General features: G+C 41.9%; 1 protein-coding gene across 3 annotated transcripts; it reads left to right on the top strand.

The window, feature by feature from the left end:
* Nucleotides 1–13,957: 13,957 nt before the first annotated feature.
* CCDC174 (coiled-coil domain containing 174) lies at nucleotides 13,958–26,913 on the top strand. 3 transcript variants are annotated; one of them, XM_059480324.1, is made up of 12 exons: nucleotides 13,976–14,043; nucleotides 15,471–15,575; nucleotides 16,469–16,569; nucleotides 17,454–17,512; nucleotides 18,436–18,616; nucleotides 20,141–20,236; nucleotides 21,075–21,211; nucleotides 21,590–21,684; nucleotides 21,930–22,077; nucleotides 22,872–23,006; nucleotides 24,048–24,879; nucleotides 24,922–26,913. In XM_059480324.1, exons 1-12 carry the CDS (start codon nucleotides 14,002–14,004, stop codon nucleotides 25,127–25,129), a joined length of 2,139 nt encoding a protein of 712 aa, XP_059336307.1. In that variant the 5' UTR covers nucleotides 13,976–14,001; the 3' UTR covers nucleotides 25,130–26,913. The 3 variants fall into 3 exon arrangements, with proteins under 3 accessions (XP_059336306.1, XP_059336307.1, XP_059336308.1); XM_059480323.1 differs by having other exon boundaries at nucleotides 13,958–14,043; nucleotides 24,048–26,913; XM_059480325.1 differs by lacking the exon at nucleotides 13,976–14,043 and adding an exon at nucleotides 14,561–14,619 and having other exon boundaries at nucleotides 24,048–26,913.
* The last annotated feature ends 929 nt before the right edge of the window (nucleotides 26,914–27,842 follow it).

Below are 27,842 nucleotides of genomic sequence, written 5' to 3'. Positions count from 1 at the left end.
AATTGCATGGTGATGACCAGATTCTGGGCATTAGAAAATTATTTCCAGGAAAGCAATTGTTATTGATCCAATATTGTTCTCAGGAAAAGTAATGAGAATCTGAAACAAACATGATAGAGGAAGGGGCTCTTAAAAGTAAGGTTAAATTGACACTTTTTGTACCTAAAAGCTCATCCATTTTTGCCATTTACACTGGTTGTTCTCACAAAAGACTCTTTCTCTGAAGTTTCTTTAGACTGTCATGGCTACAGCAGTACTGCTTTCTAATGGACACTACTATCACTACTATCAGAAATTATTAAACGTGAAAATAGCAAGCATCATTACTAGATGAAAAAGCAGCTCAGAGGTCTTAAGAATAAAATTTGACGTATCCATTAGTGTAGAAAGAGCCAACGCTAGTGTGGTGAGATTTTCTTGAGCACTAAATTCAGTACTCACACAGGAAACTGGTTTAGAGAAAATGAAACATACCTAGAAGTACCAGTAGGGAATTCATAAGCACAATCAATATAAGACAGCTCCACGGTACTTCTTTGGACGGAATCTGTGGAGGGACATTTCAAGCAGCAGAAAGCCCAAAGAAAACTCCAGAAGTGACTAGCCATGTCACTGAGCAATGGCTAACCTGTTGGTATAACTGAAATGTCCAGATGCAGGATTTTAGGCATTTTAGTTGTGACATGGATGCCACAACTTTAGAAGGCACTGCTGTCCTCCTCCATCCTGCAGAAATGGCTGTCAAACAAAATTTGTGAGGCAGAGATTGTTCTTTGGCCACATGCCCCAAAGGATGACCTGGTTTGATCAACTGAGGACTTTTCTGTGCCCTGTGCATTGCCTGCTTCAGCAACTGGCGGTCCTTGCCCCACTGAGGAACACAGAATACAGCAAGGCTAAAGTCCCAGCTGCTCCTAAGCTGGGCAAAAGGAAAAGTCTCTGCCGTGCAGTGTGTGCAGCCTAAATAGGCAGCATGGCTCAGTACAGAAACCAAGTTTTCTTTGCATGTGTATTGGGGAATTGTTGCCATCTTATTGCAGGGGTTCCATACCATTGGATCCTTATTACAAGTTTCACACCTTCTTGCTGTTTCTCATGGGCTTCTCCTCCAAGCATTGACTCTTTCTTCTTCACAAAGCAGCCAACTGACTTTAAATCCGCTCTTAACTAGCACACCCACTCTTTTATAGCACTCTTCTTCTCATTGGTTACAGCTGTGGCCTGTTAAAGTCAGGCCTGTTCCCAATCTTTGATAATTGGCCCAGCTACAACTCCTTAAGGGTAAGATTACTTTCTACACTATCTTTATTTTCTTATATTCTATCCCCCTACAGGGTATCTCTCTAGGGCTGGAGGAACAATGGAAGGTCTTGAATTAGAGGTTTCTCTTAATGGGTTATAGAGAGCATGGTCTCTATGGTCCTGGGTAGCTTCAAACCCTACCTCTCCCTCCCAGCAGTTTTCAGTGGCATACAAGAGGGGACAGTTGGCTCCACTGTGCTTTAAATACCACTATAGCTGTAAGAAAAATCATATTAAAATACTACATTTTTCAATCTCAGGAGCTGGCAACTGAGCAATGGTCAGGCCCGTCAAAGCCTTCAAACCAGGATTTGCAAATGGGATGGATCTCACCTGCCCTGCACGCTGCATGCACATGGTGGATGATAGACAGTCATGCCACTTGTGTGGCAAGAGGAGGCTCCCATGTAAAAGTCCCATTTTCCTGCAGGGGTTAAGGGAGAATGTCCAGGCTTTTTAGCTTCCATTTTGTCCTTGAGCTCTTTGCCTCCAGACAGCTACAGCTCAAACTCTCCTGTCATGTGTTCCCTCACTCTGAGGGTCACTCATTTAATCATCTCACAGTGATAGTAATCTGGTTCCCTGCAACAAGGAAAGTTGGTGAAATGAGCCAATCTCCACTATCAGCCCCAAACCAAGTGACTTAAGAGTTCCTCTCTTGGCAGGTCTGAATCCATGAGGATCTGGCACTGGGGAGACCCTTAGGAGTGGTGTTCTGTCCACCCACCATTCCCAGAAGCTTGAGTGAAGATGTGTCACTGGTGAGGTGGCATTGCTTCAACAGTCATCTGGAGGTGAAACCCTCTGGGGAAACAGAGAGGACTGTGGGCTCCCTCCCCTCCATATTGGCCTGATGCTACTGCCAGGCAGCACTCAATCGTTAAGATCAAACTAGAAATTACTTTGACCTATGTAATCCTACACAAAGGAAATCTATTTAGGTGTCTAGAATAATCTTTTCCTTTCTCACTCCCACTCTTAGACTTAATTAAGTAAAAGATAAATTTTCTTTCTCTACCAAAGCTGGGCTACTTTGCTGAGTATTGAAGCAGTGCACCCTGTGTCCTTACAGCTGCACATGGAGAAGGAAGGGATTATAAGAAATTTATTTCCATCCCACTGTGATATGTAAATAGCACATGACTGCATTAATGCAGAATCAGTCTCTGCTTTCACCTCTCAGGCACATGGAAGGGCAGTGGGGATATTGAGCATCAATCTCTGTCACAGCACAGCATCACAATGGGTTTGTCTCACTGGCTGCTACACTCACTTTTATACCCATACACAGCAGTGAGATCATGGAATTTAATAATGATCCCGTCATGGTAGAAGGTGAAAGGCAATTTTTAAATGGATTATCTTCACTTTGCTACCACCAGAGGTTGATTAATAGCAACTTTACTTACTAATCCAACTTGGTTCTGTTTTTGCCTTAAATTCAGGCAGTGCAAAGAGTTTACTTCTTTTGTTGCCTGCTTTTTGTCAGGCACTTCATACTATGGATTTCTGCAGAAGTGTTCGTGTCCAACTTGGTTCTGAAGGCTGGAAGCAATCTGTCATTTTGCCACTTCTGGGTGATGCTCCTCTCTCTGAATGGCTTAATACCTTTTAGACAGATGTCTTTGGATTTCACTGACACAAGAATACACCCTATTTATGAGCTCCATGAGGATATGGTCACCTCTGCACTCTGTTTGTGCTGGAAGGGAGCTGAAGTGTTCCTTGTTTCTGTCCCAAAGGCACACTTGGACTCAGCTCAGGAGCTGGTTCTTCACCTTTTCCCTTGGAAATCACAGCATAAGCATGAAGGGGCTCAGACCCACCCCTCGCCTCCTTCCAAAGTCATCTTCCTTGTACAGGACCCCTACAAAGTACATGTACAACAAGCTCTGAGTGCTGAAGCAGTGAGGCTGCCTGTGACCAACCAGCCCAGGGATTTCCCTGCTTAATTCTCTACTTTTGCAACACCACTGTCAGCAGATTTCTTCTCCTGGGCACAAGGCCTGTCTTTGCTGAGATGACTGCTGGGCTGATGCTAGTGCTGAAGCTTTGCTTTTGCTTCCCTTGAGGGTTCTTAACTTATAGATGCTGTTTAGAGCAAGTCACAGACACCAGTCACTTTTTCTGCCAACAAAACAACATTGGCTGTCCACCTTGTTCCCAAACCTAATCTTGTCACCTACTGCCAATGCCCCACCACAGACACCATCTCCATTTACCTGCCAGTGACCAGCACACAATATGGTGCTGGGAGAACCACAGTGCAGCAAGACAGAGAAGCTTTGCATCTTTCTCACTTCATGCCCCAAACCATCAGTGTTGAAACAAGACTCCAAGGTCTGACAGCAGGATTTAGGGCCCTGCAGTGCCCCCAGCTCCATTGCAGCTGCTGCCTATTGATTTCCAGGCTACTGAAACATGTCAGAAATTCAATATCCAAGGTGGCCATGCAATGTTACTCTGTGTACTACCCTCCACATGGAAGCAGACAGCAGAGTCTGAAGCGTTGGCAGTTGATACAACTGCTTAATACCGTTAATATTTGTTTACAACCATGCAACATAAGAGACAATACTTTTGGTCCCATCCTGTGTGAAAATCTCTGCAATTCAGCCAGCAGACGGCTTTCTCTGGGTCATTGTGAAGCTGTTGCGTGATCCGGAGTGTTACTTTGGAAGACAGGAGAATTTAAAAACAAGATTGAACTCGGTCACAGTAATGAAGAGCCATTTTCTAACTTTTGATTGAAGATGGAGTTGCTGGAAACATGTTCTTTCTCTTTCAAACTGCTTTCAGAACACCCTCCTTTCCTTTATCATATTAGTTTTTCCCCTGCACACACCACCATGCTTTGCCCTAGACACACACACACAGCACCACTAATAAAATGTCACCATTTGCACCATGTCCAAGTGTTCGCCTTCATAAAGCCACATAACCCTCTCAAGCAAGAACTGCGTGACCACCATTTACCCACAGCAGAAATCTCCAAACTATCCCACTGCTACATGGAGGTTTTCATTCCAGGCATCCACTTAGCAGCAAGATTTGCCTCTGGCTATGTAAGGTTTCATCTCTGCTCCTCATTGCAGAGGTGCCCCAGGGAAATTTTACAGATCACTTAAGTGAAAGAGCTATCAGGTATTGGATAGTTGGCTCTGCACCTCCCAGAATGCCAGGTACCAGACAGCCTGGGAACATTTCCCATTAGGACATGCTCTACATTTTGCTTTGTTTTCCTGATTGACAAATTGTTCTTTATGTGAAAGGATCTTTAAGCTGTACCTGCACTCCCAAACTGCATTTTTCTTGGTTGCCAGCTGTGCAAGTAAAAAAGGTTGATCACCAGGGATTTGTCATTTCTTCCAGGAATAGCTCAGTGTCTTTTAACAACCATGAAAGAAATACACAATGGAACTACTTCTGTGCCTTCTATTAACATGACTACAGTATCTGCCATGCTCAGAAGCCCATTCAGAACTACAGTGGAAGGGAAGTCAAATCCAATCCCAGCTGCTCTGGACAGTCAGACTCAGGGTAGCAGCTGGCAGGTTTGACTCCCAAAAGTTTGGCCCTGCTGATCCAACAGTATCCAGAATCTTATGAACCAGAAGCTGTGGAAAACGAATTTATGAGGTGAGTTACTGTTGTGCATCACTGGCAGATGACTCAGGACGTGAAGACAGGCTTGGACCCAGCCTTCAGTCATGCCACAGTCTCAGGCTCCCTCCTTAACCAGAGTTGACATTAAGCACTCATCTACTCCACCAAAACCCACTGCACTTGATAGTAAGCAGAGAAACACCATCCATCCATCTCTCAGTAAAGCACATGACTGTTTGAATCTCATGGAAACTAACTTCAATATTGCCATTAGAAAAAATTAAGTGGTTTTCTTTTTTCTGGTTGATGAACAGAAGCAGTTCAAGCAAAGAGCAGGGTGCAGAAAGCGACACTACATCTCTGTCAACATATGTTAAAAGTCATTACTGTGACTGTCTTGCCTCCTGGTCCCTCTCATTGTGACCCAGCTCCAGCTGTCAGTAGCACATTAATGACTGCAGTCTATTTCAGATCAGAGAAGGAGGCAAGACAGTTGCAAATCATTGATATTGACTGTTGGTTTTAATGGAAACACTCTGTAATTTTGCATGTACATTCAAAAGGGATAGAAAAATACAATAATTGCCATTTCAGTGTTCTGATGTCTCCCAAATCAGCTGGAAAGGAAATGAGGGCTGTGGGCAAGAGCTAAAAAATGTAAAGCCCCCTTCACTTCTTTGCAGAGTGGGCTCCCTCCTCCAGTGTTTCATAAAATACAGGAATTCACATTTTGTATGGCTCCTTGGTATAGCTGAGGGGTTGCTTGGCACTCATTAAGGCTTTAATAAAGAAATCATTGGACTTTTGCCTGATGTAGTTATTCATTTTGAAGTATTATTCTAGTTCTCATTCCACTTGTCTATATTTGACTAATAGCAGCAATGCCACACACACTTTCAAGCTCTCTCTATGCACAGAGACTCAATATTTCTTTTCTCGATTATTGCTAAAATAACATCTACAATCAGTCTAAGCTTTCATGATACATATAGCAACACTTTGGTGCCTTCTGGGGTTCTATTTTAAGTAACATTTGTATGGGAAGGCCTGTATGGGGAGTAGCCTTCATATTAGGGGCTGAAGGCCCATTCAACAACAGGACAGGGATCACTCAAGCAAAAGGAACATGGATTTCCTTAGGATGTGTGTTTTGGTGTCTCTAGAAAGCTAACAACCATTTTGGATAACTCCTTACCTATTTAATCTTCAATCTCAGCCCTTGCAAAGCCATTGTCATCTGGGAGATTGAAAGAGATTTCAGTCTCTTAACATAAAAGCACTTGTCCAGCCTTTATTGTAAAGAGCTGGACAAAGCAGAACCCAAAACTCAAGTCCCACTGACTCTCACCAAACTTAGACTGGCAGCTGGAAATCTGGGGCCAGCTCTTTTGTAAGTTCTGCACTTGTCTTATTTCTCACCTGACTTTACATGAGACCGGAGGAGTGGGGAGAGGAAACCAATTTACCCCTCCAGTGCTGGCGAGATGACAGGGAGGTGAAGGGGAGACGTTCATTCATGCGAGGTCCCCTCTGCCAAGGGCTCACGGTCCCGCTGAGGCGGGAATTGCACAGCTCAATGACAGTCTCGCAGTGCCATCTACCGCCCTGATGTCCCTCTGCCAGCGCGAGTGACAGCTCCGGGACATCGCTGCACAGGGGAGCCGGGGGAGAGCCATCCACCGCTATTCCTTTCTTCCATCCACCGCTATTCCTTTCTTCCTAAGACACTGCTCTCTCTTTTCCTGGGAAAATTACCTTAAGCAGCCTTTGAGCCTCTCCTCAAACAAGCCTCTCCTCAGATAATTTGTCCAGAAAGACAACGTATGTCTTTCACATTCATTTTTGGAATAAATGACAGGATGATGGATAGTGAAAGAATATTTTATTGCAGATAAATCTCACTGTAGAAAATAAAGAGAAATTCAAACTAGAGTGGACCAAGGCTTGAGCTACAGTGAGGGGGGGAAATTCCCTTAATTCTAAAACACCTAACACCAGCTTTTCACTTAGAGTAACTAAGAAGCATTATATAGACAAGATAGTTTTGTTCTCTTAATAAATTAATCACAGCTGCCACTTAGCCATCTATGCAGGCAGATGGTGGATGACTGCAAGGTAATCAATGCCCATATGGTAGAGAAACCCCATCCCCAATTATGCTGATTTAAAGCTCTTTGGTGCATCAAGGTAAAAATGACCCCATGCCAGAGATGTGTCCTGCCTAAGTACACAGATCTGATTTTTTCCAATGCATCAGGAAATCACACATACAGCAATAATTTGTTCTATTGTGCCAGCCCATTTTCTGCTCAGTGTCAAGAACCAGACCCTCCATAAATAGTAAGTGTGTAGAAGCGATGTCTTCATGTTTGCATCTCAAAAATTCAAAGATCATTCATAACCACAGAACAAAGATTCGTATATAAATACTTTTTTAAAATCCTTATTTATTAATTTATTCTTAAAAGAGTCACATCTTTACATTTCTAGCCTGGGAAGACAAATGAAAGACCTCAGGCCAGAGATTCCTGTTGGTCTAAGGGAAAAAACCATGCTGCTTTGTACTGAACAGAAATCCCACCCAGTTCAGGTTGCAATGGCACCATCCAATACACATTTAAAAAGCATCAACTGCAATTCAACATTATTGTGCAAAGACTAGCAATATAAATTATTCCCCTTCTCCAAAGTAGCCTAGTAATGTGCTATAGGACCCAGATTTTTGCCAACATGTCACAAAACCTGAATCTGCTGCCATGAGCCTGCTGTTTTAAAATAATTCAGCTCAAGTAGCAGGATATAAACAGAAGCATTTTACAAGAAGTTATATAAATATGACTTACATCATCATTGTGACACTAAATGAACATAAATAACAGGGTTTAAACTCACAGCTAGAGAGTAGCCTCTTTGGAAAGTTACAGCTACAACGAGCATGTGTCTCTTTACCTGACACAATCAATAGCTCAGTGTTTTCTTTAAAAGAAAAACAGACCATAAAGTAGGTACAGGAGTTTTAGAGCTCCCAAATGTTATGCTCTGGTAGATGCTTTTGATAGACAACTTTATCACCATAAAAGCTCTGTTAGGCCAGGTTCAGATTAAAGACAGAGCTGTAAGTAAAGCAGGTATGCATTCACTAGGAGCATCTAGACCAGCACTTTGGAAGGGGAACAGATTTCAAGCTGAAAATGTGCTTTCTTATGGGAAGGCTACACTGTGGATTCTTTTCTTTTAAATAAAAGTCATAAGTTTTAACACTGTCTATGAGCAGAAAAAGAAGCATTGAAGTCAACCCCTTCCTGAGGGCATCCCCTCGAATATAATCTCCCCCTTGCTGTCACACTCCCCTCTTGCCTTACCTCTGCCCTGCATTCTTCGCAGACAAAACACAAGGCACTTCCTCCAGCCTGGCATCCCAGACCTAGAGACAAAGAAATACAAGTCTGTAGTGTCTCAAAGGAGTTTGCAGATGTGCAGCTGGAATACAAAACCCAGCTTCCTTATAGGGCTACACCTTGACAAAAAGAGACAATTCCATCCGTGCTTGCAAGGACAGGAAAACTGCTGCCTGCAAAGCCTGACTGTGAAGCACCCAGGCTGCTCTTTGCTGCAGGCATGGAGCAACCTCGCATGTCCACAGCAGGAGAAGCAGATGGTGAAAGAAGGGTGGACAGATGAATGGGTAAATCACAAGGAGCTGAGCAATTCCTTAAAGGGTATGTTTGTCTTTTATGCCAATCAGACAGAAACCACAGAAAACACACGTAGTCAAATAAATTAGAATTCCTGTTAAGGGGACCAAATAGCCACACACCAATGAAATTGATCAGCCAATTTCCTTCGGAAGTTTCCTTTTTACATCTTCAGTGTAGAAAATTTATCTATTGGTATCTCTTAGTACAGGAAAACAGAAAAAACCTATTATTCTTTTGAACTCATGCTCATTTTTTTTTCTTATGTTCACCAGACTTAAGAACATGCACACATTCCCCAAAGGAGGAAGGGTCACTATGACCATTTGCAGCAAAGCTCGCTAAAATGCATACTAAAAAAATCATGGCTGTCAATAACAATTTTCTAAGCTAATTCTGGTTGCAGAAACTATGTCACTCCTACAGATTTTGTTGCAAGATGACATTAAGCCTATTTCTGATTGAAGCTGTTGGATGCTCCTAGGAAATCCCTACTTTCAAACTGTATTTGAGAGGAATTACAATTTCTATACAACTAGCACATATCAGCATTCCCTCTCTCATAACATGTATGAAGACAGAAGAGAGAACAACACTGTAGACATAAGCCATGATTTAAAGCATCATAAAACTGAACATAAAATCCAGGTTCCCATAGAACAGGACAAGGCTCCTTTAGATTGCCATTCAATTTAGCATTAAGTCATCATCAGATTTTTTTCCTTTTTTTTTTTTTTTTTTGACTAATTTTTAGTTTGCAAGCAAAACTAAGCACAAAAGCAATCTGGCATTGCAGCTTGTGACCCAACAGGCAAAAAACCTGAGCCACACACATGCCAGTTAAACACTTACTGGGTACCTATTCCAGTTTTGACTTTCTGCCTAGGATCATGCAAAAGAGCTCAAACATTTATCAAACCCTTGGGATTTTTTTCTCCTAGTCTGCACACCTGCCAATTACCTACCCAAATGATTCTAACTTTTAGCCTTCCTGAAAAAAAAAAATCCACAGTGTCCATCTAGACTTTCTACCAAAGGGCTTTTGGTTTCTTCATTTATTTGTTTGTTTTGCTGCAGCAATTGCCCATTTCTGAAAATACAGTACAAAAATATAAAAGTCTAGACTATGCTTCGGGTCCCCTTAGGAAAATATAGAGAAGTAAGTAAAACAGATACGCTGGGACTTGATTTTGGGAAGAGATGTCATCTTTTCTAGGAAGGAAAGAAACACTTTTGGACCTCTGATGCTGCAAGGATTAGTTTGCAAACAGTTTTTCTTGATCCACAGTCACTTTTGGCCTCACACACACTAAGACACACAAATTCCACAAATACTCCTGTTAACCAAGAGCCTGCAAACTATGGAAAGCAAAGAAAATCTTTCTCTATTTTAAAAAATATTTTTGTTGACATAACACAAATTCTTTCTTACAATAACTTCTGAGATTAAGAGACTGAAAAAAAATATATAAAAGAAAGCCAGAAGGAATTTCTGCATCCCTCAGAAAAACTGGATGGGTTGTCTTATGTTGAGTGGCTCTGAAAATGTATGAGGACTAAATGCCCTAGCACCAGGACTTATCTCACAAAATGTTCAGCTGTTATTTACTCACAGTTTTATTTCATCTTAAAGCCAAGATGTAGAAAATAAGATAGAATATCAAGGCCTTAGGGTAGGATGAAACCTTAGTGTCTGAGATAAGAGAATCAGTCTCAGAAAAACAAAACCTCCAAGCATCAATATCATTTGGTCTGGAGCTCCTACAAGTTTTGGTTGGGGGATGTAGGAGAAATCCACACCAAAGCTTTGAAACAGATTCATTTCAAGTTTGTGCAGCACCTCTCATCAATTTCATGAGACAGTGAAACATCACTGTTTTATAAAAAATCCCCTTAGAACAATCCACTGTGATCCTCAATCTTCCTCAAAAATAATAAACAAGCTTTTTGTGTTGATGCAGCTCTGTGGAAACAAACACAATTAGACCTCATTCTAAAATGAGCAGCATACTAATTGGAAGTGATGAATCAATTATTCCCCAGGAATTCAGGGCTATCAGAAGCCTGAGATCAGACATGGTAGTCTATACAGTTCTCAGAAAATCCTAATAAAAATAAGCACAGAAAATCCACACTGAGCTTCTACTGTACACTGAAACAGATTCCTCCCCTTCCCCACCTCATTTATTTATGTTGAGCTGTTTTACATCACAATTTGAAGTGTTCTTATTTCTCCTTCACTGGAATTTTATTAATTCCTGTGGGCTGGATTAAAAGCATGCACAGAATAGCCCTTCACAGGTTAGAGTCAACATGGAGCCTTTCTGGGGGAGCCATAAATGTGAAAGTTTGTCAACTCTTGGGCTGTAAATCCCAGACCACTGAAGCGACACACGGTGCTCCCAAAGCCATCTGTGGTGTGTGCTCAGTGAATGCCCCAGCAGCAGAGCAACCCCACAGCTGGGCAGGAGCAGGGTCCCCTCTGTCCTGGAGCCTGGCAGCAGAGCAACCCCACAGCTGCGGAGGAGCAGTGTCCCCTCTGTCCTGGAGCCTGGCAGCAGAGCAACCCCACAGCTGGGGAGGAGCAGTGTCCCCTCTGTCCTGGAGCCTGGCAGCAGAGCAACCCCAAGGCTCCAGCAGGGCTCCCCTCTGTCCTGCTCTGTGGCTTTCCCTGCCTGCTGATGCTCCATGAGAGAGAACCTGAGCTGAAGGTTATCTCATCATATAGTAGAGGTGGCCTTTGAGTCCTAGTAAAATAGCTGTATTGTACTTGAATATCTGTATAACTGTTAACTCTAAGCAGGATATGTAAATATCTCTATGTAAAACCTGGTTCTGGAAGTTAAAGAAAAGGGGCAAATATAGTAGAGGTGGCCTTTGAGCCCTAGTAAAATATCTGTGTTGTACTTTAATATTTGTATATAGGCCTTGCCCAGTAAGTCCCAGTTGTTCTTGATGGGCTGCAGCTGTGGCTAGTGAAGATAACTGGGATAAAAGGGGGTGGGTTGGCCAGTTAGGGAGAGCCTTGGAGGAGCCCTGGCTAAGAAGTAACAACATGCAGAAGAAGGAGTTTGTGCTGTGAAGGTCTGCAGCCATAAGAAAACACTGAGGAGGTATGGGACTTTAGAAATATGATAACAACAGTATGGGACTCTAGAAATATAATTACAACATCATCACACGTGTTCTGTACAGCATCACTGACACTGCCTCATTCCCAATCCAGGCATGCCTAGCCAGACCTGTGCTACCCACAGAACAATCCACTGCTTCTTGCAAGAACACAAGAGCCAGCTCTGCAATCCTCACAGCAGCATGAGCCAGGAATTTCTAGGATTAATTCCTTTTTCCACATCCTGTCGTGCAACCCAGCAGCACAGATTTTTCTTACAGACTTGGTGATGAATCTCACCCTCAACCAGAAAGGAACATTTTATAAACTAACCCGGGCCTGGCTTTGGGCTGTTTTTCCTTCTCAGTGTTGTCACTAGATGAGGTTTGAACAGGCAACAATAAATGATTTGTTGAAGTGTGATTTAATTAGAACAGCACAGATGTTTTCATTCATTTGTCCTATTTTCCAGTAATGTGCATTTCTCCTCTTCCATTGCAGATTAAAATACTTCATGGCACTAATATGACCTGCACTTCCCTGTACCTGATGTCTCTCACCAATTCCCCTTTTAAACAGCTAAAAACAAGACAGCTTCATTGTCAGAAATTGCTTCATGAAGACCAGAAATTGTTCTTTCTCAATTGCACACTTCACACCCCTGGAATACAGGTGCAGCTTTCTTAGCAACTGATTATCCCAGTCAGCTTTGCAATTCTGTGTCCATAAAGTATTAAACACAGGCCTGACCGAGCTTGCCAAATACAAAAGCAATAACTTCCCAAACTCAGAACTGTATCTGGTGCTTCTATCAGCTGTCACACTGCCAAGCAACAACATCAGAGCACCTTGTATTTTTCCACTTTATTAAAGACAAGTAAGAGGCAGCTTCTTCTTGCAACCACAGGTAACTGTGATCTTCATTATTTCAATTAAAACCTATCAGAGAGTCCTTTATCTCCATGGGGATGAAAAATGATATAAAGCGTTAGCCAGAATAATTAAAACCCTGGATCTCATTCCCCAAGAGCTCCTGTGCTCCTCTCTGAGGTTACAGAGCTGGATCCATCACATGTAGGTGGGTTTGTACTTGGCTGTTATGTTCAGGTCTCATCTCTGTGCACTCACTCACCAACTAAGGCAGGAAAGAGAGTTTTAGTTTGGGTTGGTTGGTTTGGGTTGGGTTTTTTCCTGGTTGTTTGGGGTTTTTTTTGTATGGTTTGTTTTTGGTTTGTTGTTGTTTTTTATTTTTTTTTTCCTCGTGATGATACCAAACCCCTCAAGTTCTGAGGCTCTCAAGGTTTTGATAGAGGGTTGAATCAAACTTTGCTTTTTCTTTAGGTGTTAATCAGTAGCTATAGCTGGATGGCTATGATTAGGCAATTGCATTGTGAGCATCATATGTTTGGCTAATCTGCTGTTTTAAGGAAAAGAGAAGGGAATCCCCAAATGAAAGGGTTGTCTGGATGAGAGGCACCAGGAGTGAAGTCAGCACTGAGCAGTACCTGGGGAAGAGTGGTTCTGGCAGTAGGAGATTGTGGCAACTCCTTGACCACCTACTCAAAATGGGCCCCAGACCCAAATGGAGGGAAGAACTGTGCCTGCAGACTGAGGAGCAGGAGAAGAAAGAGATGGAACTAGCAAATAGGGGAGTAATCTGTAACCAAAGAATGTTGATGCCTTTGTTTATTAAGTTGTATAAAGAGTGTGAAGTTTGGATGATTGGTGAATTAACTTTCCATGGGTCACCACCCAGCTCCCCACTCTGCACAAATGAGAACAAAAAACAGGAACATGGCCTCAGCATGTGACTTGGCTCTGGCACCAGGGAATGAACCCATGTTGATGCCAAGCTTGAACCATCTTCTTCACCTAGCCCATCCCAGCTCCGGGCCAGCCCGCAATCCTGTCAATTTCTGGCCACAGCCCCCCAGCCCAGGGCAGCCGCAGCTCCGTCACAACAGCAGCAGCTCCAGCCCCGCGGCCCACAAGGGCATTTCCAGCGGGACGCCGGAAGGATTTGTCCCGCACCGGGGAACAAATTTTCCCTCATTTTCCCCCTCAGTTTGAGCGCAGGGATTACCCAAAGGCAGAGAAGCCCCGGACGGGAGCGCTCCGCCCCGGCCAACCCACCCCGGGCCGAGCCCCCGGGACCGCCCCTGACCTTCCCAACATGGCGGCAGCGCCCGCCCTCAGCAGCACTGTCGCGATAGCGCCGCGCCTCCGCCGCGCTTTACGGCAAGGCCGCCCGGCGGGGTGGGAGGCGGTGGCGGGGCCGGTCCCGCCATGGACCGCAGGAAGAAGCCGCTGGACGTGGCCGCGTCCTCGGTGAGTGACTGAGCGGGGAGAAGCAAAACGAACCCCTCCGCCCGCCCAGGAGGCCTCACAGTAGGGCTGTGAGGTGTGCTCAGCCGCGGGGCTCCCGCGGGCGGGGTGGGCCTGGCCGGCGCAGGCCCTGAGGCTCCACCGGGGATCCGCTGGCGCCGCCGCTTGCGGGGAGAGCGGCGCAGGGGAAGGGCCGGTGCTCTGTGTGCTCCCCTAACCCGCTGCCGTGGGCAGTCGCTGCGGCACATGCTGGGTTAAAGGGCTGTGTAAGGCCGTGTGCTGCATGTTCGGTCTGTGAGTGTCAGGACTGGGAGTTTGTCCCCTCACCTTCCTCACCAGCCACACGCCCTGCGCTCCGAACCCGAGTCTGCCCGGCTGGGTTTGCTCGCATTCCTGGTGCAATTACATTAAATTAGCCCATAACAGGGAAAATATTTTTTCCTAAGGAGTAGAAGATCTATGCTGTGGAAGATTAACTTTCCACCCTTAGGAATGGTGAGGTGCTGACCTTCGCTGTTCTCCAGGACGTTCACGAGAGCTGCCAAACACTTCAGATGAAGAGCTATGTAACTAGTCAATGTATGCTAATAAATGTTAATATTTCACAGTTAACTATGAAATATTTTACATTGAATTTTTGGATTATCACCTCTAAGCAGAAGGGAGAACAAGTGATTTTTAAGACACTGCACTTCGTTGTCCCAGCGACTTGAAAAGCAAATGCTTGGGACAAATATTAATACCAAAGTTCTGCACTTTACTGTTTTAATATGCAGCTCTGAATTTTGTCATCTGTAGGACTTCCAGGAAAAGTAGCATAATATCCTCTTCCAAACTAGTTTTGTGATCCCAAGATAATACCCCTGCCAATGATGTTCCTTAATAAAACCTGAGATGGACCTTGGTCACAGATGGCAATGCTACTCGTATATTTATTTAAAAAGGAGAAAGAAAATGTAAAACTAATAAACAGTACATAAAGTGGTGGGGAAAATATGTATTTTATGATAGCAAACTTTTATCAATTATTTTCTGAGACAGGATTTTATTTTTTATCTAATGGTTAAAAGTTCCCTTTTCATATTCAGTAGTGTTTTTCATTGCTCCTTCTCTATTTGTTTGCCATTAGGAGGTTGGTAAAATCTAGACAGAGCTATACCTCTTATCCTTGTTATGTAGCAAAGGATCAAGGATATCTTTGGAGGTTGTTTAATCCCTAATCATAATTTGAATTCTGTGATTTTTTTATTTTGTTTGCTCTAAGAGGTGATCTTGGTGATTAGATCACTGCTTCTAAGTTCCACATAAAAATGCAATCAAATGCTCCTATAAGTGTAACTAACAGGTTGTTTTCCTAAAGTTGCAGTTATTTATTGCAGTAACTGATGTCTGTGATCTGTTATTCATGTGCTGTTTTGCTGCTGGTGTAGCTAGTGGATCTCAAAGCTGAACTCTTCCGAAAGCAAGAGGAGTTCAAGAAAGAAAAGCTGTTGAAAGATGCTGGTGTCTTTGCAAAGCCCAGAACCTCTAATAAGGTAAAAACAATTTTCATTGTTGTTTTTGTCATTCTGTCTCCTGAAAGTAAGGAAGTTAATATTCAATTTTAAATAATAGTAAATACTCAGCTGTGTTTCTAGTCAAATATAAAATTATGAGAATTCTTTAAAGTTCATTTCTAGGTGAAATTCCTGTGCACAGCAGAAAGCTTAGTCTTGTGCTTCTACCCATCTAAATCCCCACTTAATCTTTATTCCCCAAGGATCCACACCCTTTAACTATAGGAAGAGATGTTTATTTTTTTATTAGAGGATTTTGTAGGATGCTGCAGGATGGAGGAATCTAGAGATTCTTCTAGAGTCACTGAACTCCCCAGATAAATGCTGTGCTGTGGTTTGTGGTGTACAATAATGAATACACAATTATCTCTCTAGTTTTGCTCTGTACTGTACTTTGGGTTTTGTTCATTCTGTAGCTTTCTAGAAGCAGAATGTGCTGTTCTTGCCATATTTGAAGCACATGCAGCATTTACAGTGTTATGCTGCAAACAGGCCACCTGATTGAATTTCTATCTAAAATCGAGGCAATGGAGAATAGAAACTTTTTTTAGCTTTGTTAGTATGTATTTAATCAGCAAGATTGCATGATTGGGTTTTTTTAACCTTAACATCTTTGCCAGAATAGATTTTGTCTGATTTCTGAGTGCCTTCAGGATTTTTAAGGCCTTCTCAGCCTGCCCTTAACTATGATACCATCCTGCAGCCTGTACAGCACAGGAATGATCTCAAATCAAACACGTATAAGATGTTATTTACAAAGCCTTCCATGATTCAGGTGCATCATTTGCATTATAGAGTTGAAATATTTTTTAATTGTTACCATTTCAATATTTTCATCTATTTATTTGTTGTTACAAAATTGTCCTCTGCAGAAACCAAGTATCTGGACCAAGCAGAACACGGGAGTTGTAAATCGAGCTGCGAAAGATGTTGAGCAGAAGGCAGAAGAGCAGGATATATTGGATAAATCAAGGTAGCTCTTAGGCTCTGTAAGAAAGGAATGCTTTGCAGAATTTGTTCTTTGGTATTCAGAAAGCACAGAAAGAAGTTTTTTAGACCAGCAGTTCTCATTATACCAGCCAGTAATTCCAGTATCATCCATACTTTTTACCAGTAGTGTACAAATTTCATCCCAGCAGTCTCATGCTCCCATGACCTCACACTGTCTAAATTATCACAGTTGTCAGGGTACTGTTTGTTTTTTTTTAATCATCTTTAGAATTACCAGCCAGTGCAGTGCAGTGTTAGAATTCTGTAGCAAAGTGTTTCTTTGGCTTGACAGAAAATAGCTTACATTTTCAAGAATTAGCTCATTTTCTAAATGGGTTGGTTGAACAAAAAGATATATGTGAAAAATGCCATTTATAAATAATTTGCCGTGGTTCTGTAAGCAGTTTTTTGCTCTTTGAAATTCCAAAAATTAGCTAAGGTTTTCTCTTCAGTTTCTAAGATTAGGTGTAAATTTGTGTTATCTCTTTTTTTTTTCCTGTAAAACTGTCTTTCAGTGTCTGCAAATAATGGTTTCATTTCCATTATTTATCTGACAGACCACAGTACTTAGATAAAGGTGGAATTCTTGTAACAGCATGTTTCTGCCTACTTGACAAATTACATTTGAGAATAAATTTGTAACTTCACTAAAATTATTTTCAGTATAAATTCTGGAACTGGAAAATATTGTATCTTTAGAAATGGTAGTGAAGGTTCAAAACAAAAGCCAGGCATAAGTCAGCTTCTAATGAACACCTCAGGCAGTCCCAGGATTTTCCTATTCCATTTATCTAAACCTAAATAGGTCACTTTAAAATGTGCTTGGAATTGGTGGGATTGCAAGGTTCATTTTTTTTTCTTTTTCAGGAAGAAGCTTGAAGAGAAAGCAAAGCTGTATGAGAAAATGACAAAAGGGGACTTCCCAGGTGAACAATACTATTGCAAAATAAGCATTTAGATATGTATAAATTCTTGGAATTATTATAGAAACTGATTGACATGGTTTATTCCACTTTGAAAAGGAAAAAAATATACATTTACTAGAGAAAATAAAATTACTTTTGAAGGGCAGCCTGACCAGGTAAAGCACTTGAGGCTTGTTTCACTCATTCATTAAGTGGGTGAACTATGTTCTGGTTTTTCAATACAGTATCTTAGAAAGACAAAAAAAAAATTGTTCTCCATTGAGCAATCTTTGGATTGCATTGCTGATGCTCTGTCCTGCATTCTAATTGTTGGGCCTTTATGAGGAGGAGAGCATCAGGAGAGGAGTCTGGCTGGTCCATATCTGAATGCCAGTCATGCAGCTAATAGGGATAGAGAATGCTAATCTGTTCCTTTCTTCTTTCACACATTCAGTCCCTTTCAAAAAGTAATTATTAAAATAGAATACAAATCTCCTTGCAGTTAATCTGTTCTCTTTATCAGTGTCCATCTTCATCCACATGACCCCACCACTTTCCTCTACTTTCCTAAAAAGTACCCTCATGAATGCTTGGCTCCTGCCAACATACCAAATGTTAAACATCAAAAAAGTATTTGAGCCTTGACAAATCCTTTGCTTATGAAACAGTTAACAAGCAGAGAATGTTTTGCTGCAGAGAATGCAGCCTTTTCTGTACTGCACACAATGCCCTGAAACTTTGATTCAGAAATAGACGTTATCACTGTGGAGCCACTTGATAGCTCTGGGTTTGTTTGGCACTGAATGGGATTTAAGTATTCCCCAATACTGTAGTCAAGGGCATTGCTGGCAGCTGAAAAGCTGATTGTAGCTATTTGGTATTGATTTTGTGCTCAGTTCTGTTCTTTTCATGGCTGTTCGCTAAGAATCGATTTTCTGCCTTAGATGAAGAAACTGAGGATTTGTACCTGGTGGATTTCACTCAGAAGATCATAGACAAACAGCACGAAGTACAGGAGCTACAGCAGAGTGAAGCTGCTGGGAGGACTTCAGAAAGAGACACAGATGAGGAGGAAACTCAGCCTGAAGCAGACATTCCACCACCAGAGGACCCGGATGAGGAATGGTTGGTGCTACTGATAAGGCTCATCTGCCCTGGCCACTCTTATTCTTGAGAATTTCTTGAGAAAATACTTTTCTTTTTTAAAATGTGTGAAGTGACACCTTTGTTTTTCATGTTTGTTTCATACTACACATTGGCAAGGAGGTGTTAACATTGTTTCATTTCTCCTATAGACAGTCCTCCATGACACTTTAATTTCCACCCACATAGGTAACACTGCAATAGAATCTGCATCTAGGATTTTGAGAAATTGCAGTGAAGGCAATGTACTATAGGGGGGACAACATCATCTCCTTTGTTATTTTCTTGCATAGTTTATCTGAGTAGTCATCACAGTATTTGGTACCATTTTATGCTTTGATGTGCTGAATTGAAATGTATTTTAGCAAAACTTGAGGATTTTATGGTATTCATCTTCCTTTCTTTAATTGTGAGTGACTTAAAAATGAGCAGTCATTTAACTGTACAACCTTCTCTTAAAGGAGAGAAACTCTGGTTGGAATAAGAACACGATTTTCAGCATTTCTTCCAATTTGCTGCAGCACAGCAAATAGTCTCTGACAGTTTTCTGGGTCATTCCAAGTTACCACTATTTTTTCATCTGAGACATTAGGAATAATTATGAAATCAGTCCTGACTAAACATTTTCGTTGCCCATTTGTTTAAAATGCTTGTGGAACAAGAGATTTTACTTCTGGTAATCAGTTTAAATCTGCAGTAACCAATACAAAACAGCACTCCCATTCTTCAAATACTAAAGTGTAGATATCCTTAGAAACTAAGTAAAGGACTTACTAAAAGCACAGATCTTTAAAAGTTTGGGGGTTGGGAGCTAGATTGCCAGTCATACTTTTTCAGATGTAATATTCTTTAGAATGGGATAATTGAGGCAGCTTGATGCTGAAGAGCTTTCCACATTACAGGACAGTAAGTGTAGCTCTTAACAGCTTTTTCAACAACTGTAAATCAGATGTTCAGTACTATAAAGAGTTGAATAAGAAGCACAATAGCTTCAGAGGAACATTTTGCTTGTGTTTTAGTCAGCCTTTGTTATGCCAATTGAATGCACACTATCAGTCTGTTCTGAATGGCCTTTAGACCAATAATTGAAATGTATTGTAGCAATTTCATATCCACAAGAAGCCAATGCTGCATCATTATCTTCACCATGGGAAGCAAACAGTAGGCTGAGTTCTATTTTGTTGTGAAAACTACGTGACATGGTTACTTCTGAACATTTTGTACACCATTTCATTGCCCAAGTGAACAGGGGTCTCAAAGGGAGATTGAATAAATGTCTGGTAGAACTGTCATATGCCCCATTCAGAACTGTCCTCTTAATCTGGGGGTGTGTTAAGTGAAAAGCAGGAGCAACTGTCACACACACACTGGGAGGTGACAGATGGTCTTTGGAAATCTCCTTTGGAGTACTCCTTGGAAAGGGTTAATGCTTCTGTCTTCTGGGTAAGATTTCTGTTAACCTGCAAATAGAAGTTTTGCATAACTTTTCTTTTTCTTTCATTACAGGGTTGATTATGTTGATTTCTTGGGCCGATCTAGACGCTGCATGAAGAAGGATTTACCAAGTTTACTTAAAATGGATCAGGAACTTCAAGGGAAAAGGTGTGGTTTCTCTAATGGAGCTGCTTGTTCCTCTCAGTATTTAACATTTTTTTTTTAATGAGAAGGAAGAGAGGCTGAGCTTTGTCACTCCATTCTCAGTTCAGAATTGATGTTACTGCTTTCTCTAGATTTACATAATTTGTAGAGAAAGGTATTAAGCAATCTCAGGTATTTGTTGCATCTTTTAAAAACTGGGGTCCTTGTATTTCATTATACCTTCCATAAAATGCCAGGAAGGTGATTCCAGTTCTGTTTAACATGGAAATTGATGATAGTCTTTTAGCAATTCCAAATTCTTCATGATGTTCAAAGTGAATTTGTTAGACCTCCATTTGTTTAGTTTTGTTCTTCTGTTAAACAGCTGTTTAACAACTCTTTTGTTAAAATTACTTCCATACTAATATTTGGGTATTGATATTTGAATATTAATATTTTGAGTCAATCTTTTGGGTAAAGCATTGTTTTGTTACTTTAAATATCTTTCATTTTCTTACATTAAATCTGAAATGGTCCTATATGTGAGTGCTAGAATTCCCACAGATGCCAATAACTGATTATTTCTTCTCCCATTTTGTGATTTGATAATTATTTCATAAATCTTCTGAGAAATAACATTATTTTGTCTTTTAATAACATGTTCTACTTGTTTTAGAGGCAGCTTTGTATTTCTATCTTGACCACATACCATAGTCATCAGCATTGTATCACTAACTAGTGTCTACAGTGATCTGTCTTTTGTGGAAACTGCAATAGTGGATCAGACTAAGTCATACTTGCACTGTTTGGTACTGACAAACTGGTAAATTCTGCTCTGTAATCCTTAATTTGTTTTAATTAGACAAGAACCTGATGGGAATACTCTGTTATCTGAAGACATGAGAAGAGAACTTCAGAGGCAGCAGTGGGAAAAGGAAGAGGAAGAAGCCCTCAGAAAACCCATGGGACCCATACATTATGAGGACATTCGAGAAAATGGTACAGTGCCATACTTTAAATCACTTACCTTTGTATCACCAAAGAAATCAGTTGTAGAGGGAGCAAGGGAAAGTTACTTCCTGTGCCTCTGTGGCAAAGTGTAGGTGTGTGTTAAGCCACATGTGTAATAATGTTGAAAGTTACCAGTACATAAGTCTAGATTTATTTTTTCTTCAAATTGTATTTTTCTCAAATGTTTCTCTACCTCCTCCTGTGTTCTCCTTCAAGAAGCTTCACTTTATGTATTATCTAAAGCAATCTAAAACCAGTCCAGTGTTGGTAATAATTCCACACCTGAAAGCAGGGTGCCTGGAGGCTGTAGTTACTGCCAACTATAAACTGAATTTAACTGAAATCTGTTGTTTTTCTCCTTGTCAGAGGCCAGGCAGCTCGGTGTTGGTTACTTTGCCTTTTCTCGGGACCAAGAGCTCAGGCATAAACAACGGGCAACCCTGGATATGCTGAGGGAGCAGGTATGAGAGTGAAGAGCAGACTGGGCTGCCAGGGCAGGGTGGTTTCAGTGGTTACTGTCTTTGATTTGTTGTGTAAGTGATTAGGTGATGCAAATGACTCCAAAGAAGCCATAGAAATTTGGCTTCTTTTTTCCTGTTGAAACCTGGTACTTGATAGGATTCCTTTTAGTTGTTTTGTGAAGGAAGATATGTACTTGTTTATAATAACAAAGGAAGAATAATTCGTGTTTTCTTTTGCTGTTAAGACACTTGATCAGAGAAATAAACGTGAGCAGCTGAAAGAGAAGAGGAAAGCAGCTCTAGATGCAAGGCTGTCCAAACTCCGAGCACGGAAGATTAAAAAGTTAAGGGAAGCTGGATTAGAGGAAGAGGCAGAAAAACTGGAGAATGGAGGTATGATCTGTTGCCTTTTTAACCTAAATACTTGCTGTTTCACCTTGATCTGTGGGCAGACAGATTCTAATTTATATTCATTTAGACAGTCAGTGTATTGGTATTGTGTATTCTGTATATACAATTAACATAACTGTTACGATAATGAGAGCTGATGTAATTGTGTGTAGATATAAAATCATGCCAGAAATAGCTTAATAATGCAGGTAGAAATACAGTATGTAGATTGTAGCCTTTTTCTGATTCACACCTGACAGCAGGAATTACATGGGTTGATTATGCAAGTTGAGGCTAGAGCTGCTGACATGGTACTGCCTTTCTCTTCTATGAAGATGAGGTAGAATAAGTAGTAACAAGGTATTTTGATATCATTCAATAATACACTGTGACAGTGTCAGTGCAGTGTGTGAGTTGGAGATACAGCTGACTCTAGGATTTAGGCTAATGAATTTGAATTCTAATCCTGTGTCTGTGCTGTCTCTCTTACAACACTGATAGTCAACTTGTACTGTCTGTCTCCCACTGAAAAATGTAGCTGATATTTTACTGTCTCAGAATTCCTTGCAAGTGATTAACTGTGAGGTGTTCTGGAAATGAAGAACAGCATCACGCCACTGCATACTATTATAGTTGTTCAGAAGAATAAGAATGCAAATTGTTTTCTCCAGTAAATGAAATAGAGATACTGTTCTTATTGGAGATATATGGAAATAAATGTTCTTATTTTTACCTGTGAGAGTCATACAGATTTTTATTCTGTAACTGACAATCTCTGCTGTCTCTTCCTGTGACAGAGGTGAAAGGTGCTGCTGAGGAACCAGAACCTCCAAGAGTTACTGCAGCAAGTAGGAAGGTGGAGGTCATCATCCAGGAGAGGAGAGACACAAAGCCTGGAGTGCCTTATGTCCGAGAGTGGGATAAAGGCAAAGGTAAGGGAATGTGGATTCAGGAGCATTGTTGGGAAGGAGCATGTACACTGCCACTTCCATTTCTGTTTTGTGACCAAAGTATGGTGAGACTGAGAAGCACTGAAATCTTTTCTGCCTCGTACTGATGACCTCCAGTGTCCAGGGCACTGACAAGGATGCCTTAGTGCCAGCAGCTGCTGTAATGTCCCCAAAAGTTTTCTTCTATATGAGTTACTGCATTTCTGAATGATCTTGACAGGTTGACAGAATGACAAATTCTGTAGTTCAGAAGATGTACAGTGTGATCTTTTCTTGATATATTCCTGTGGTTTCTGCTACCTGATAGGATGTATCACACAAACAAGTACAGCACAATACTAAAACATGATTCAAGCAGAGACCACTTCAGTGCCTTTTATCCCATTTTGAAGCATCTTCCTTGCCACAAAGTGATGGCTGTCTTGTAGGTCCTTCCCAAACCTATTAACTCATTTTGCACTATTAATCTAAGCTCATGCACATTCTTCTAATCTGATGCATGACTTCTAAGTAAAAGCAAACAAGGAATAGACAAAGCACATAAATGCCCACCTTCTTTAGTACCATAACAGCACTATTCCTCTTCCATGCAATACTGGTATTTCCAGAATCTTTATACTTTTCAATCTTTATGTTCCATTAATGAACATCACTATGAGGAGAAACTTCATGATTCCATTAAACCCTCAAACTTTCAGATCCCATCTCATAAATCTTTATTCTCTCTGACATTAATTTTTTTCCTTCCTCTGATGAAGCCTGATATCTCACCAACACCTAGGCAGCACTGCAGCAAATACTGCACTCAGAAAGCAAAGGACAGCTTACTTTAAAATGCAAAGTGAACTAACTGTGGTTCACTGAAGGAATCTGCACTAGATTCTTGTATTTCCATATAGTATGAAGTGGGAAAGGAACTTCAGGTGGCTTTACAAAGTTGCATCTTCTTTGTTTGCCAATTTGTTTTCCTTCCTGTCTGACCTTCAGACCTTGCTAAATCTGCCATTTTCCCGTTTCTAACAGAGCTGATGTTTGGACAATGGGAAAAGAAACAGGAAGAACTTAGAGATGAGCGAGACCCAGAATTTGCACCACCTTCTGATTACTTTTTGGGACAAAAGAAAGATGATTATCTCCGAAGTCGGAATTTGAACAGTTCTGAAACCTCCTCTGAAAAACTGGAAACAGAGAGAGCACAAAACCCACAGAGGCCATCGGTGCCAGGGGGCAGTGGCAGCAGCACTGGAGATGTGCCACTGTCACCACAGCCTTCCAACAGCAGCATTCCAGTTGAGCCAGGCTCAGCAGAGCCCAGTGGCCGTGACACTCAGGGCGTGTCATCAGCAGAGGATGACAGCAGCGATGACGAGGACGTGCCACCACCAGCACAGGCTTTTGGCTTCGGTGCCCGAGGTGTGCCACCCCCACTGCGGGGTTACGGCTACAGTGCCCGGGCTGTGCCCCCACCCATGCCAGCCTACAGCTATGGCACTGCCCAGGTGCCCTTCCCAGTGCAGGCCTATGGCTATGGGGCACCAGCAATGGTGCCACCAATGCATGGGTACGGCTATGGCACTCCTGACGTGCCCTTTGCAATGCAGGCCTATGGCTACGGCACCCAGGGTGTGCCCCCAGGAATGCAGACCTGCAGCTGCAGTGCCCAGGGTGTGCCACCAGGAATGCAGACCTGTGGATGCAGTGCCCAGGATGTGCCACCAGGAATGCACACCTGCAGCTGCAGTGCCCAGGATGTGCCACCAGGAACACAGGTCTGTGACCTCAGCAGCCAAGATGTGCCACCAGGAATACACACTTGTGGATGCAGCAGCCAAGAGGTGCCACCAGGAACACACACCTGTGGATGCAGCAGCCAAGAGGTGCCACCAGGAACACACACCTGTGACTGCAGCAGCCAAGAGATGCCACCAGGAACAGACACCTGTGACAGCAGCACCCAGGATGTGCCACCAGGAACGGAGGACAGTGGCTGCAGCACTCAGGATATGGCACCTCCAGCTCAGACTGACAGCAGTGACACTCCAAATCAGGAACCACTTTACCAAAGTTTAGATGATATGCTCTCTTATTACAGACAAGTGACTTGAGCAAAAAGATAAACAAGAACCATGATCTAAAGAACTGGAATATAATTAATTATGTGCTCAGCAGAAACTTATTTTCCCACATATGGGAAAAATAAGTTTCTGTAAGTACATCAGAATAAATCTCCTGGATACCTAAGCTGTTTCACATCACAGCTGTATTTTGCCCTGTTGGTTTTTTTATTCTTCCCTCTTTACTAAAATTCATCTCTTTGACACTTAGACCTGAACTTAAGGGTATATTAATTACATGTTAGCAAGAGATAAACTCGTTTAGTTGGTTGCTCCCAGCTGCCTTCTGGTTTGGAGGTACTACAAGTTCAGTGACATCATAGAAACAGTATGGAAATGGTAGGTCCTCTGCTGTCAAACACAGAATGATTTTGTTCCTCACTTAATCTCCTCTCTTTTAGCAAGTGCAGAATATTATCTAGTGAACAGTGGTGGTTCACATGGTCTCTGCATTCCTGAGGTCCATATGTAGCTCATGATTCTATGCAGCATTTTAGAGTGGAGACATTGCAGAAACCAGTAAGTAATGATGGGTAGGCTGAAAATAAACAAAACACTGAAGCAGAAGCTTTGACACCTGAAATTCTTATTGGTTTAGAAAATCCTCTCATAATTCTCCAAGTGTGTTTTTCTTGCATAAGGAGTTACATATATGGCTTTGTTTAATACTTTTTTTTCCAAAAACTGTGATACTGGAGTCATTAAATATAAAAGCAGACCAATCTCTACCAAACTAATTTTTATTTCAGAATCTTAGTAAATGAGAATACTTACTTGCCATGTAGAAGATTTTTATTTCTGAAGGTAATTTAGATCACTCCACTTGTATTTTAAAAGCCTGATACAAGGATAAGACCTAGCAAAATAGGTTAGAATGGGCAATTGCATAGATTGTTAAATGGCAGAGATAAAATAGTGAACATTTAAATGCAACAGTGAAATGGCCAAAGAGACAAAACTGATTTGCTCCTCTTGTGTGCTTCAGTCCGATTTCAGGCTGCTCTGCAAGCCTGGTGAACAGCAAGATGTTCAATGTGACTGAAGGACATGCAGAACTTATTCTGTCCTCAAATTCTGCTTTAGCCTCAGCTCCTACATCACTGGCTTTTGCACTGGAATTTGCAGAGCAGGAACAGTACATTACAATTATATATTAATTTAACCTCAATACTTTTCTGAAGTAATATAATACCACTATCCCAATTTTGAAGAAAATGAGGATGGAAAATGTCTTAGAGAAGGTCACACCCAGTTTTCCAGGCTGGCTGATTTACACTAAGGAAGTTTCCTCTTCTAAGACCTCACAGAATCAGTATCTGGAAGCCATTCAGAGCAGGGTATAATTTCCTTGGAGCTCCACTAACTAAAGTGCAGGCAAAGTCTTTTCAAACACTAGAGCTTGACTTGAACTGATTATGGCAATTGTATCTTTCAATAGATTTTCCTACAAAGAATATTTGTGTCTATTTGCTGCTATTTTAATTGACATCCATTTCCAGCTGCCTTTTGGACTTTGTTTTTTCTGTGCCCTTCAGACTGTGATAATTTTATGTGTATCTATGGTTTAGGAGTTATATTGTCTTTGCATTAGTTTAACATTGAGCTGGAGCTGCAGTAAGGAATGAAATGCCATTTATTACATAGTGTTATGTAAAAAGATACAATCAAAGTGTTCCTTTGTTTAGCTTCATTTCCACAGCCTAATATTAAGCAGGAGGGCTCTTGGCCAGGAGGGTGGTTCAGAGCTTACATTAAAGTTAAGCCTGTTGAGAACAGCTCTCACTGCAGTGATCTGTCACTTTGCCATTTGGTCTCCTTCCCTCCTTTCTTTTTGGCTGAAATGCTTTTTGCATATTGTCTCATGCTGTGGAGCACACATTTCTGTTCACTGTCCTCCCCTCAGACCACCTCAAGCTAGCTTGGCTGGGATCAGCAACCTCATTCATTTCATTCAGTAATTCCTGGGGCAAACAATTCCTTATTGATTCACTGTCAAAGTTTTATTTCTCCCATGTTTTGGAGCGTGCTGTCTCCCTTCCTCGTTTAAACCACCCCCCAAGTTACACACCAGGGGGAATGGGGGTGAGGAGGGCAGTGTGGGCAGGGATCTGCCACCACCAGTGTGTGACTGATGAGGGTGAAGTAAAGCCAGCTTGTGCTCTCACTGAGTGTGCACAACTGTGAGCACACTGTCTCTGCTTGTGTTTCATGGGTTGGAGCTCAGCCCCAGGAGGTACCAGTGGTGCCTTGTGTTGCCGTCAGTGTTCTGCACAGAGCCAGGAGCAGTCCCTGCTCTATGTCTAAGGCAGCTTTGTCCTACATTTTTGTGTGAATAGCTTTCTGTTACCAAAGGTACTCTTACCCAAAATGCAAGAATGATGCAATCTTGAATTTCAGCCTTCACATGCTCTGTCTGGCTGGCAGGACTCAATCTGATGTCCAGAAAAGTACTTTCAGAAATTACAATTTCCTCATTATCACCAAGGGTTGATTTATCCCCTTTTGGAGGACAGCAGAGCTCTGATGTTCCTATGAACCACCGGCACGTGAGATGAGGCTCATACCCGGGGTACAAACTACGTGCCTGCAGCTGTGTGAGCTCAGGACCGATGCCGCAGGGCTCGCCGGCTCCCGGGCCTCGGGCGGCGGGGGAGCACAAGGCGAGGCCTCACGGCCGGAGCCTCCCGTGCCGGGCGGGAGCGCT

The sequence above is a fragment of the Ammospiza nelsoni genome, chromosome 11 (genome assembly GCF_027579445.1).
Source record: "Ammospiza nelsoni isolate bAmmNel1 chromosome 11, bAmmNel1.pri, whole genome shotgun sequence".
Lineage (NCBI taxonomy): Eukaryota > Metazoa > Chordata > Aves > Passeriformes > Passerellidae > Ammospiza > Ammospiza nelsoni.
The sequence above is the reverse complement of the archived record's forward strand: the minus strand, read 5'-3'. Positions and strand labels throughout refer to the sequence as shown.

Excerpts from the sequence above, each read along its gene's own strand:
- CCDC174 (XM_059480323.1), top strand. The coding sequence starts at position 14,002 with ATGGACCGCAGGAAGAAGCCGCTGGACGTGGCCGCGTCCTCG. Across the intron at positions 15,576-16,468 it reads AGCCCAGAACCTCTAATAAG|AAACCAAGTATCTGGACCAA; the intron begins GTAAAAACAATT and ends TGTCCTCTGCAG. Across the intron at positions 23,007-24,047 it reads AGAGTGGGATAAAGGCAAAG|AGCTGATGTTTGGACAATGG; the intron begins GTAAGGGAATGT and ends CGTTTCTAACAG.